General features: G+C 45.1%; 1 protein-coding gene across 4 annotated transcripts in view; it reads right to left on the bottom strand.

The window, feature by feature from the left end:
* CNOT10 (CCR4-NOT transcription complex subunit 10) overlaps nucleotides 1-12,722 on the bottom strand; it is a 517,759-nt gene that overhangs the window by 296,284 nt on the left and 208,753 nt on the right. For all 4 annotated transcript variants that reach the window (XM_078663928.1, XM_078663926.1, XM_078663927.1 and 1 more), the window contains one exon: nucleotides 4,748-4,831. In XM_078663928.1, coding sequence (XP_078520054.1) covers nucleotides 4,748-4,831 — 84 coding nt within the window. The remainder of the gene's footprint in view (nucleotides 1-4,747; nucleotides 4,832-12,722) is intronic.

Raw genomic sequence — 12,722 nt, forward strand, 5'->3', positions numbered from 1 at the left:
CCCACATGGATCACCTCCAGATCCAAGGAAAGTGGTCGGAAAAGGAATCAACATACCATATCAATCTCCTCGAACTAAGTGCATTCCATCTGGCGTTGAATGCCTTTTATCCGTCGTTCACCTCCCGCTATCTGCTTGTTCAGACAGACAACACTACAACCATATACTACCTCAACAAGCAGGGAGGGACAAAGTCAGGCCCTTGTCTCAGGAGTCCCAGACTATCTAGAAATGGCTTCTAGCCTGGGGCCTTTCGATCAAAGCAACACACCTGCCAGGTGTCCAAAATGCACAAGCAGACTCACTCAGATGACTCCAGAAAGAAAACTAAGAGTGGGTCTTAAACAAGGACATGGTACAAGACATTTTTCAACCATTGGGAACTCGGGCCATCAGCTTGTTCGCCACTGCAGAAAACAGAAAATGCCAAAGCTTTGGATCGCAGTTCTTCCAGACAGGGTCTCTGGGGAATGCCGTATGGATCGAATGGTCTAGCAGATTTCCCTGCGCTTTTCGGCAGATTCCCTTGAACCCCGGTAGTTCTCATCAAGCTATCTCAGTCCTCGACAAAGATGATCCTCATAGCTCCGGAGTGGCCAAGATAATGGAGGTTCATGGACTTCCTTCACTGGCCTATCCGTCCATATCTGAGGCTTCCAAGCAGACCAGATCTGCTGACGAAACTCTAAGCTAAGCTAAGCAGCCTTCTACCCCTTCTGCATACGCCTTCAAGTGGAAGAGATTCTGCATATGGCGTTCCTCAAAGAATAAGTACTCTACCACTTTCAAGGAAGATGTTTTTCTTCCATACTTACTTCATTTGGCAAACTCTGGTTTACAATTTCTTTGGATAAATTTCACCTTGTAGCTCTGACTGCATAAAGGAAATGTCCTTCACAAACCTCTTTTTTCAAAATCCCAGTCATCAAGGAATTTCTAGATGACTTAAAGAAGGTTTTTCCTCCCATCAGACGTCCTTTACCTCCATGGGAGCTTAATGAAGTCCTTTAACGCCTTATGCAGGATCCATTCGAACCCATCCACTTTCCTAGTGGTGATAACATCAGCCCGCAGGGTTTGTGAGATCCAAGCTCTCTGGTCTCATAAACCATATACTGTGCTCCATTCTAACAAAGTGGTTATGAGAACTCACCTAAAGTTCCTCCCTCAAGTGGTATTGGATTTACATGTTAATTAGACAATCTCTCGGTCTACATTCTTTCAGAATTCCTCTGCTGCAGTGGAAAGAAAAAATCATTCCCTGGAAGAGTTCTGAAATTTTATTTAGATAAAACATGGGCCATCAGCCAATCACACCAATTTTTTTATCAGCTAAGGTCCGGTCTGTACAGGACAAGCTACCTCCAAACAATCCATTTCACGATAGAAATTATCTTGCAGTTTATTATGCTATCAAAAAGCTAATAAGAGTCTTTCAGCTAAACCTAGGGCACACTCCACTAGGGGGGAGGCAGCAACTGCCACTTTAATGTGAGGATCTATTCCAGAGATCTGTAAAGCAGCTAACTGGAAATCAGTACATACATTCACCAAACACTACTGCCTAGATTCTGATGCTAGAGTAGACGCTCAAGTTGGACAGGCTTCCCTCAGAAATTTCTTTGCTTGACTTATCTGCATTATTCTCTGATACTCCACCGAGTTATCGGAGAATGGGCTTGCTACTCTATTCAGTGCTTAGGACTATAAATGGAAATCTCCTATGAGAGAAGGAATTGTTTCTTACCTGTAACACCTTTTCTACCGTATGGGTATTTTCATTATATTCATAAGCGACCCTCCCTCTTCCTCGGTAAACTAAACAAAGGAATTTCCTTATTTCACATCTTTTCACTTATGCCTTCAAAAAGAACTGAAGTAACTGCCACCTGATGAGCATGATGGGAGACTGATGGTGTCTGGATTCTTAAAGGCACAGTGACATAATGGCAGCCTATGAAGCTACTTTGTCCTATCCCCTTCATCTCTATCATAAAAAAAGGGATTGTGAGAGATACAGTGCTCTGAGACCCTCGCGGGTGAGTAGCTGCACTCTGCAAACACCTGATTGGATGATATTTATACTGTTTTGCACTAAAATGATCTTACAATTGCTTTATTCTGGCCCCTTTTTTCTCTTCAAGAAAAGGAATCTGGCCATTGTAGCTTAGGTAAATAGGCTGCTTAATCGATCTGAAGCGTCTTTTGCAGGCCATCATGAAGAAAGGCAAAAATCTACAATTAAGACTATATATATATATATATATATATATATATATATATATATATATATATCCACTCCTATAGTGGCCAAAACGATTCAGAAAAGGGGGTGGTGATGGATCTTTTGATTTAAAGCAGAAATCCCTCTGTAATAGGTTAGGAGCCACGAGGTCAGGGCGACTGACGTTGTACAGCAGGGTTGCCGAAGTTTGTGGCAAAGGAAAGGTGAGTTATGAAGTAAATTAAGCAATAAAATAAAGTGTTTCTTACCTGAACTCTTTTCTCTCGTAGGGGTATTTCCATTATAGTCCTAAGCGCTGAATAGTCCCGTCCATGTGCTGGGACCACTGAGCAATTATTATATATATATATATGGCTCCTAACCTATTACAGAGGGATTTCTGCTTTAAATCAAAAGATCCATCACCACCCCCTTTTCTGAATCGTTTTGGCCACTATAGGAGTGGAAGGGTATGCTCAGACATCAGTCCCTTGCTCACTGCACCATCAGGATTCAAGCAAGCCGGGCCGAAGACGGCTGCAATGCCAGAAACCGGTCCCCGGTAGCTTGTTTCCTTTCCAGTTAAGAATTGGCTTGGTAGTTTGGTCTGCCCTGTTCCCATGATGCACTGGGCCAGGGACAGACTAATTTGCATGTAGCCAGGTTCTCAACTGGGATGGTGCAGTGAGCTAAAAAACGGTGATGGATCAAGCCCTGATCTTTTGACTGGGTATGAGTGTTATGCTTAATTCAGATGCTCTGTCCATCACCACCCCCTTTTCTGAATCGTTTTGGCCACTATAGGAGTGGAAGGGTATGCTCAGACATGAGTCCCTTGCTCACTGCACCATCAGGATTCAAGCAAGCCGGGCCGAAGACGGCTGCAATGCCAGAAACCGGTCCCCGGAAGCTTGTTTCCTTTCCAGTTAAGAATTGGCTTGGTAGTTTGGTCTGCCCTGTTCCCATGATGCACTGGGCCAGGGAGTGACTAATTTGCATGTAGCCAGGTTCTGAACTGGGATGGTGCAGTGAGCTAAAAAACGGTGATGGATCAAGCCCTGATCTTTTGACTGGGTATGAGTGTTCTGCTTAATTCAGATGCTCTGTCCATCACCACCCCCTTTTCTGAATCGTTAAATCAAAAGATGGCGCAGGGGACCGTTGAAGGAAAGGAGCTCTTAGGTCCCTAAGAACCCACCCACCCCACCTGACATCAAAGGGATTGCAGGCACTCCTGTGTACTCTACCATGGAACTCAAGCTGAGTAATGCAACAATGATTCAGCACTGGACCCCTTATAAAATGCTGACTTCCAGGAAGGCCGTCTCTCCTCTTACTGGTTGGTGTAGCATTCTCTTTCAAAGAAATTCTCTTAGTAACTGTCAACAGATGAGATGCTACAACTAGCTCTACTGTGCATAAGTGAATTAGTTATTAAAGAGGATCACGCTAAAGCTAAATGAAGTAATCAATGTACAAGTACACAACAAATCTTTTTAGAGAAGTGTTTTTATACAGCCAGATTATAATTGAGATGTTTTGAAAGAGCAAAATTATATAAATTTAATGAAGTGCACTGTTACTCAACAGGACTTCTGAGCCTTAGGTATATTCAGAGAAGAAATAAGTTTAACAATTCCAACTATTCAGATGTTCCAGGAGGAAAGTCAAGTTGTCAGTGGATTGTGGAAGGTAAGATTAGTTGGGTCGAGAGATGGGCAAATCATTTCATACCCTGGCAGTTAAGAAAGAGAAGGATTGGATAGGATTCATTAAAGGTCCCTAAACATTTTAACTTAGAGAATTACTAAAAGGGACTAAGGCAAAGATGGCAGCTCACACAAGGGACTGTGCTTCGAGTCATGTTGACAAGAACACAAGTCAACTACTGTTCAGAGATCTATGATATGTACAAACCATTTTATAGGCAATTCATTTAATAGACAATTTATGAACTGGACACAAGTGAAACCATTGAAAGAACACTGAAAATGTCTTGAAAAGTTCAAGAACGAGCCTAGCTGGCACATGATAGATAACGCTCAGACCTACTTCTGCAGAAGTTCCTATGCTATTGATTCTGAATTCTATGCCACGCCACCAGCTGGAAGCCATGACAGCACAGGGAGGGTACAGCCAGACTGTGCCATCCCTTCCCCATAGCCCTAAAGCTTACTGTGCTAGACACAAGTTTCCAAGTCAAATACAGAAATGGATGCAAGAATTAATGGGAAATATGGTTTATTGTGTCCTATATTAAGACACTATCCATTTTCCTTTCAATCAATAGTGGAATTTTAGAAAACCAGGTTGCTATTATAGAGGTTAGTTTCAATTACAGGGCAGTATCCTGGACATGGAGCCAGTATAAGATAAGGCAAGGCACATGACACAAAGTGCAGGTTGGCCTTTAATTTGAAGAGACCTTCAGACAGACAATTCTATATTGAATTAGTTTTCAGCTTTGCAAATTCATACTGCAAAAAAATATATATATCGTGCCTAGAAAGATAAAACACTCACCTGGTGTATTTTGGATTTTGCAGCTTCTACCTGAGCGCCCCCTTCATTTTTCTGGTTAGAGGCATCTTTGTTGTTGCTACCAGTCTGTACGTATAAAGAAAAACAAAGCAGACACTTTTATTTAGACTTGTGTGCAGTGGTTTACATATCAGAAATTATTAATTTTGCATTTCTAGAAACAAGGAACAAGTGTAGCGTACAGGTAATTAGGACGCAGGTACAACTACACAGGTGCTAAATACCAATATCAACCAAACTGCTACTACTACCTCATACATTAAAACAACATTACACAAATGGTAAACTAAAACGTTGTGTCTCATCTTGTGTCAAAAATGTATAGTGAAGCATTCTAAAGACAATAGAAGTCACTACAAAAATTTGCAGTTGAAGGGGCTTAGCCAATGAAACAAGGGTTAAATACCTAAAACTGAAATAAATGTCAGTGCTTTGCTGCTGGACCCATCTGGTCTTTCCTTTTACATACGTGCCCTGAAAACTAACTGTCACCACTTTACAATTTCTTGTGACTTTGAGTTCTAGAACCTTTTGCCTGAAACAATGCAGCCCTTTATATAGTACTAGCAGCCCGTCCCGACGTTGTCCGGGTATGAAATAGAATGTGTGTAATGTGTGTATTTGGCAAGGGCAATTTATTTTAAAATCTCGCGGTAAACAACATTTTTTGTTTCATTAGAATAGGGACGGAGAAGGCCCAGCTGCAGCCCTGGTTGATGTTAGCAGGCGCGTGTAATTGGTGTAGTGATCCGACGCCTGAGCCCGGCTACAGCCCTGGTTAATGTTAGCAGGCGCGTGTAATGTCGTTGAATGAGAGAGTTATCAGCCGCGGGTAAATACGTTTAAAGAGAGAGTTCAGTGATAGCGAGTAGGAGAGGCTGCAGTAATTGTCCCCGCAGACACGCTCATTTGCGTGTTCCCCCGCTTGAGGCCCAGATGCAGGCCTGTTTGATGTTAGCAGGCGCGTGTTCCCCCGCTTGAGGCCCAGCTGCAGCCCTGGTTGATGTTATCAGGCGCGTGTAATTAGTGTACTGATCCGCCGCCTGAGCACGGCTAGAGCCCTGATTGATGGTAGCAGGCGTGTGTAATTTCGTTGAATGAGAGAGTTCAGTAACAGCGCGCAGGAGAGGCTGCAGTAACATTACTTACCAGGCCTCCAGGTGAACGCGTTTGTCACGCCCCAGCACACGGCCACAGCAGACGATCTTCTGATTAATGTACGACCCACATGGCATGAAGGGCGGAACGTAGCACACGCCCCCAGCGTTTCTCATGCCCCCAGCATGCCCCTTGATGCGGCGCAATTGCGTTCACATGGCATGAAGGCCGGACACACGCTCCCAGCGTTTCTCAAGCCCCCAGCGTGCCCCTTGATGCTGCGCAGCAACGTAATTGGCGCTTGTATGTACGACTCACATGGCATGAAGGGCGGACACACGCCCCCAGCGTTTGTCACGTCCCCAGCACATGCCCACAGCCCACGATGTGATGGCCGTACCACACGCCCCTTGCGTTAGTCACGCCCCCAGCCCACGCCCACAGCACAACGCAGGCACGCCCACAAGGGACTACTTTGCTGGCTCGGTTCTTTTACCTTTTAAATGTATAGAGGAGTTGGCCTAACGGCTAAGGCGCTCGACCTCGGAATCTGGGTTTGAGTCTTGGTAACGACGCCAAACATCCTGTGATTCTGGGAAAATCACAATCTCCCTGTGCCTAACAAAAATGAATGTGTGTCCTCATGTAACGTAACTGGTGCTATGTAAAGCGCTCCGATACCTGATTCAGTTCGGGTCAAGTTCGCGCCATATAAAACTCTGCAAAAAAAATATATATATATGGTGGCCGTCTGCATAGCCTATGTCCTTCTGCTGCAACTGCCTTTTCCAACGCTGCATTGGGTGTTGTGATTGGTGCTGTGGTTACTGAGATTACCCGCCTCAAAGGTTTGGGCTCTCTCTTTATAATATTAGTATGGATGGGAAATGTTATCTCCGGCGCACCTAGCACTTACGGTCTGTCACATTACTAACTCTTAGTAAATTAGAATCGGACAGCAAGAGAACCATGTTTTGGTTGCCTGTTTCGTAAAATATTTTATGCATCGAAGTTTATCGTCAGATTTCAAACTTTCTACTTTTCTCACAATTAGTCCCACGCCTGGTTCACAGAATCCAGGTTGGTGAACTTTTCATGCAATAAGTGTATTTGAGAAAGGATAGTCTACCAGTATGCTGAAGCTTCTCAATATGCAACCTTAGATATAGGGGTAGGCACTCCAGGGAGTGGTCAAATCCTGTGTGCATGGCCCCATGATAACTCATTTTATTTAGAGACTTTAATGAAAAATTCTCACAAAGTAGTCCAGACTGTTCTAGCATAACCTACTCAGTAATAACTGAAGCAAATTGGGTACTGGTCACATCAAGTAGTCAAGACTACTGTGACCTACTATTCCTTGCTCATTGCTCTGTTCTTTCCCAACACTGGTAAACACAAAACAAGCCAGAACACAAAGCTAATAGTTTACACCACACATTCCAATAGAAATGGAGGAAGACTGCCTCCATGCAATAATCTCAGGATACCCACAAACTACATTCACATACAATGAAACAACACTCAGTTACACTACGGGTATGCCAAAAATCTCATGTAGATCTGGCCTTCTCAGACCAAGGTAGCGCATTTCTGGCTTAGACCAATCATATGCCACTCTTATACTTCAAGTGAACATCTTGGAAAAGATTATGTGACTATCTTACAGATTTATCTTGTTTCAGATAAGTCTCAGCAAATCTACAGATATTCCTCTGGATCAGGTGGAACAGACACATTTCAGGGTGCACAAATCATAGATGCTGAAAATAATGCCACAGTCAATGGAAACTAGCAATATCAATCTGCTGGGAGTTTTGGCAGCGAAAGTGACTGATCTGAGGCAATGCCTGAACTTTTTAGTGCACTGTAAAAGTCTGCGCCACAATTACTACGTTTAGCAGAATTTCAGCAATGCTACATATTAAAGTATATTTTAAAGCAGTCCTATAGCAAGGAATCTTTCCTTTTATGCCGGTCAATAGAAATAATCTGTGGTGATAAAATGCTGAAAATGAGAGAAAAGCCATGCAGGTAGACATTAACACTTTTTTTTTTTTAAGAGTACTGCTTTGGCGACATCACCTTAGTAAATACCTGTCCTACATATCTGCTAAATATAGGCACTTTCAAAATATAAAGAGAATACAATATTTAACACACTGGTTAATTGCTATAACTGAATGAATATCAATAATTCCTACCGGCACCGTAGGAGTCGTAGCGACTCAGGAAAAACAGATCAAAAGATCAAACTAGCATTTACAATGCAATGGTCTCTGCATTGTTAAAATTAGAGCCATTGGCATTGCTCATGACATTATTTTTATTTATGTTTTTGTTTTGAAAACATAAATAAATGACATTGTCATTTACAATGCAATAGCTTAATCGCTCGCAAATGCGAGACCTATTGCATTTGCACCCACACAAAGCCGCCCACACAAAGCCACCCACACACACATAGAGCCGCCCAGAGTCATTCACATAGAGCCACCCACACAGAGCCACCTACACACAGACAGAGCCACCCACGCACACACAGACCGAGCCACCCACGCACACACAGACATACAGAGCCACCCACGCACACACAGACATACAGAGCCACCCACGCACACACAGACATACAAAGCCACCCAGGCGCACACAGACAGAGCCACCCAGGCGCACACAGACAGAGCCACCCACGCGCACACAGACAGAGCCACCCACGCGCACACAGACAGACAGAGCCACCCACGCGCACACAGACAGAGCCACCCACACCGCGCGCGCACACACCACACACACACACACACACACACACACACACACACACACACACACACACACACACACACAGAGCCTTCTGTGCATATCGCAGCAGGGGGAGCTGCGGCGGCCTGACGATATCTCGCCTGCGCCCGTCATTTCTACAGTACAACAAAGGAAAGGCAATGAAAGCCCGCAGAAAGTTGTACGACACTGTCAACAACAGCAGCTCTGCAGATTACCCCAAATGTTCCGACACAGATGCGTGCGCGGGAGCAATGTCCCTTTAATAGGAAAGTTCCTCGCTGTACAGTGTTGGGGGTCAAACTTTAAATATCATTAGTGCATTGTGCGGTGTCTGTACTGAGCGGGATTATGTAACCTGCGCAGGGAGCAGCAAGATGGTCGCTTTGTCCAATGATGGGAGGGCCATCACTTATTTTCACGGGCATTGGCACTACCCAGCTGACGTGCCATGCAGTGTCTGCAGGGAGCGGCAGGGCGAGAGCTGGGGAGGCGGGGGCACGCTGGCAGAGCTGGACCCAGGGGCACAGGAGCTCCCCCCCCCCCTCTCCCCTTTCCTCTCTGCCAGCCTCGGCTTGGCTTCCCTGTCAGACACGCACCTGCCTCCCTTGCAAGAAGGTGATGAAAGAAAAAAAAATACCGGACTGACAAAGGAGACACGGACAGCCGGGGGGGGGGGGGGGGGGGGGGGGGTTTACCGGGCACAGTCTGAAGGCAAGACAAGCATGCTCCTCTGAGAACAGTTGGGAGCGAGGGGCTAGGGGAATGGTGAGGATCGGCTGAAAGCACAAGTTGCAAGGGCTGGTGTTTTCAGCTGATCCTTGTTAGTTTGCAACCACGCTATAAACACAAACACAATTTCAATAAATAAACACACACCTTTTCCCCTGCCAGAGTCAAAGTGGTCAAGGCGGGTCTGGGGTAGTTGCTGGAGCAATGAGTGCAACCGGAGGAGACGCAGCGCCATGTGTGCTGCAGAGGCGGGGACGGATTTCCCAACGGCGTTGTGACATTTCTTCATGAGAAGTGTCCAGAAATGTATAACAAGGTGGCATGTAAACCAGCAGTGAGTGCAGCACACAGTGAAAGCGCATGGCGCGGGGGATAAAATTAAGAAACGAATGCCCCCTGAGCCTCTCTGGGCTCTAAAACAACTGTGGGTGGGAGGCCTCGCAGGGCTCAACCAATATGCCCCCAAGAGCATCGGGGCTTCAAAACAAAGCAATGCACCGGTAAGGGGGAGGGGGCAGGCACCGGCAATGTGCCCCGACGCCTCCCCTTCTTCCCAAGGTAGCACGGGGCCCTCCACTCACCGGGTCTGTGGCGGGGCTCTTCTCTGGTGCTCTGGGTGGCATGTAAACCAGCAGTGAGTGCAGCGTACAGTGAAAGCGCATGGCGCGGGGGATAAAATTAACAAACAAGGAGCTTTTTCAGCCAGGCGTAGGGGGCGGAGAAAACAAAAACAATTAACAGCGCAGCGCGCTGAATATGTATAATTAACAGCGTGGTGCTTGTGATCATTGTAGAAGAAAGTTCCCCTCAAACACAAATACAATACAAGCGTTGTCAGAGCCGCCCCCGTGGGAGCACAGGGAGGAGACTGCGAGCGGGCGGGGAGCTGGCACAGACTGACGAAAAAACAGCTCTGGCAGAAAAAAAAAAAGGAAACACCCACAATGGGCCACCTCTTCATGACGAAACAAAGGGGGCGGGGCTTAAAAAAACACCCACGAATCAGGAAAAAAAAAGGAAACACCCACAATGGGCCACCTCTTCATGACGAAACAAAGGGGGCGGGGCTTAAAAAAACACCCACGAATCTGCTCCAAGAATGATTGCCACATCTCTCTTCCAATGGCTAGCCTCCATTTAGCAGAGCTAGCCAATGGAAGAGAGAGGCGGGTTAAAGCCCCACTGTTGAAGTCATAAAATCTTCGGCCCCGCCCACTGCTTTGCAGTGCGACGGTAGCCTCGACCTAGAAAGTTTAGTCAAAAAGTGACTAAGGGGTAGAGCTTCTCCGGATCTGCACTAGCTGGCGCGGAAAAAAGAAGAACTGACGTCAGCGCGCGAGGCCGGCGTCAAAGTACTCCGGCGACGTCATTCCGGCGCGAACGACGCCGACGACGGTCGTGGAGCCGCGGACGACGCCTATCGACGCGCATGGGTATTGCTACGCAAAATTTTCCGGATCCAGTCTGACGCCTGGGGATATTCTAAGGTAAGGAATCTATCACTAACGTGTCTCTTTCAGATATCTCAATACCTACAGGAGAGTTGAGAGTAAGCGTATATGGTTCAAGTTTGTATTGTATTTATTTAGAGCTTACTACCCTTGACGAGGCGTTTAAGTGCTTTTTGGCAAGTAGCTCGCTACGCTGGAACCCAAAAAGGATTAGTATAGCGACATTTTTGTTAATTTGAGCAATGGACAGGAGTCTGTTAGTTGGACTGAAAAAGAGAATGGGGGGGGGAAATCGAGGGAAAGGTATGGAAAGTTTTTATTGGGAGATCATAGTAGTAAAATGAGTTTTGGGATGAGTCAAAGGAGGGATAGGTGAGGGAAGAAATTTGAAGGGTTGTTTGGGAGATCATAGTATTAAAATGAGGTTTGGGGTGATCCAAGGAGGGATAGAGGATGCAAGAGTCTAGAAAGGGTTATTTTAGAGATCATAGTAGTAGAATGAGGTTTGGGTGGAGTCTAAGAGTGGAAGTAGAGGATATATTGAGAGGTATAGAATGAAATATAGGGTACTGCATTGAAGAGAGTCAAAAGTTGTTTTTTTGCAGTAAGAGTAAAGTAATAAATATATAGATAGCTAAGTACATATTATACATATTTATATCAAGAAATACACATATCTAGCTACATACATATAATCAAATTAAATGCTTATATACACAGGGATATGATGTACATTTATGTTTGAGTATGGTGGTTATATAGGAAAGAGCCAACTCTTGAGTATTATTCTGAAGATAAGATAGTTATCTGTGGATCTGGTGTTTGGGGGGGTAAGGAATTCCATAATGTGGTTGCATGAACAGAGAAAGATGTGTCGCCTATAGTTTTTTCTCGTATGGTGGGATTTTGAGGTGTAGTGCCAATTTGGAGCAGAGTTTCCTTTGTTGAATGGATGAATTGTTAAATGATTATATTCCTGAAGGAAAGCACCCTTGTTCAACACATTGCTTTGTGGGTGTTATAAAGCAGCTTGAATGTAGATCTTCTGGCAACTGGTAACGAATGTAGGCCCCTCAAGGCAGGGGAGATGTGGGCATGTGGCTTTACATGTAGGAGTAGTCTGGCAGCAGAGTTCTGAATCCATTGTAGACTTCATAGTTGACAAAGATAATCCATTGTGGAGGCCATTGGCGTAATCAAGTTTAGACTGTACAAGAGAGATAGTGGTTAGGACCTTGGGCCGAAATCACAGGTGGGGGAGGATGCATCTCAGTTTTCATAGTAATGTAGCTTGACCTTGCTACTTTGTATACTTGGGCATTCAATGTTAACTTGGAGTCCATGGCAAATCAAAGGTTTCTTACTTCCTTAGATATTTTAGGAGAGAGTCCCAGAACGTCAAGCCAGGAATGTTTTTGTGTGTGAGAGTGTGAGTAGCGGGGGAGAGAGACACAACAGCTTCCTTTGAAGGCTAATTGGACATGGCCTTCAAGTAATTATAATACCACCAAGAAGATTGGAGACTATATACAAATATATTCACCTAATAAAATTACCTTTCTATTGTTGTAAAAAAGGATTAAAACTGTACTGAACATGGTAGGTTGCCAAAATTGCAATCAAACGACAATGGATCATTAGACATAGGTCTGCCCTGGTTGATCCCCCAGTGAGTTAACCGAAGCTGCTTTGAGCTAAATTTGTATAAGGACTACATAACAACTGAATATATCTGGGCTTGTAGAAACCCGGTGCCATGTGAAGACGCGAAAAGTGAGGTGACTTGCATCTACGTTGACAAGGTACAGGTGAAAGTGATGCAGGCTGTGCCTGGCAAGTCCCGAGACTCTGGCAGATGAGCGGGCGAGACCCAACAGCAGAGCAGAGAGAGGAACACC

The sequence above is a fragment of the Lissotriton helveticus genome, chromosome 10 (assembly GCF_964261635.1).
Source record: "Lissotriton helveticus chromosome 10, aLisHel1.1, whole genome shotgun sequence".
Classification (NCBI taxonomy): domain Eukaryota; kingdom Metazoa; phylum Chordata; class Amphibia; order Caudata; family Salamandridae; genus Lissotriton; species Lissotriton helveticus.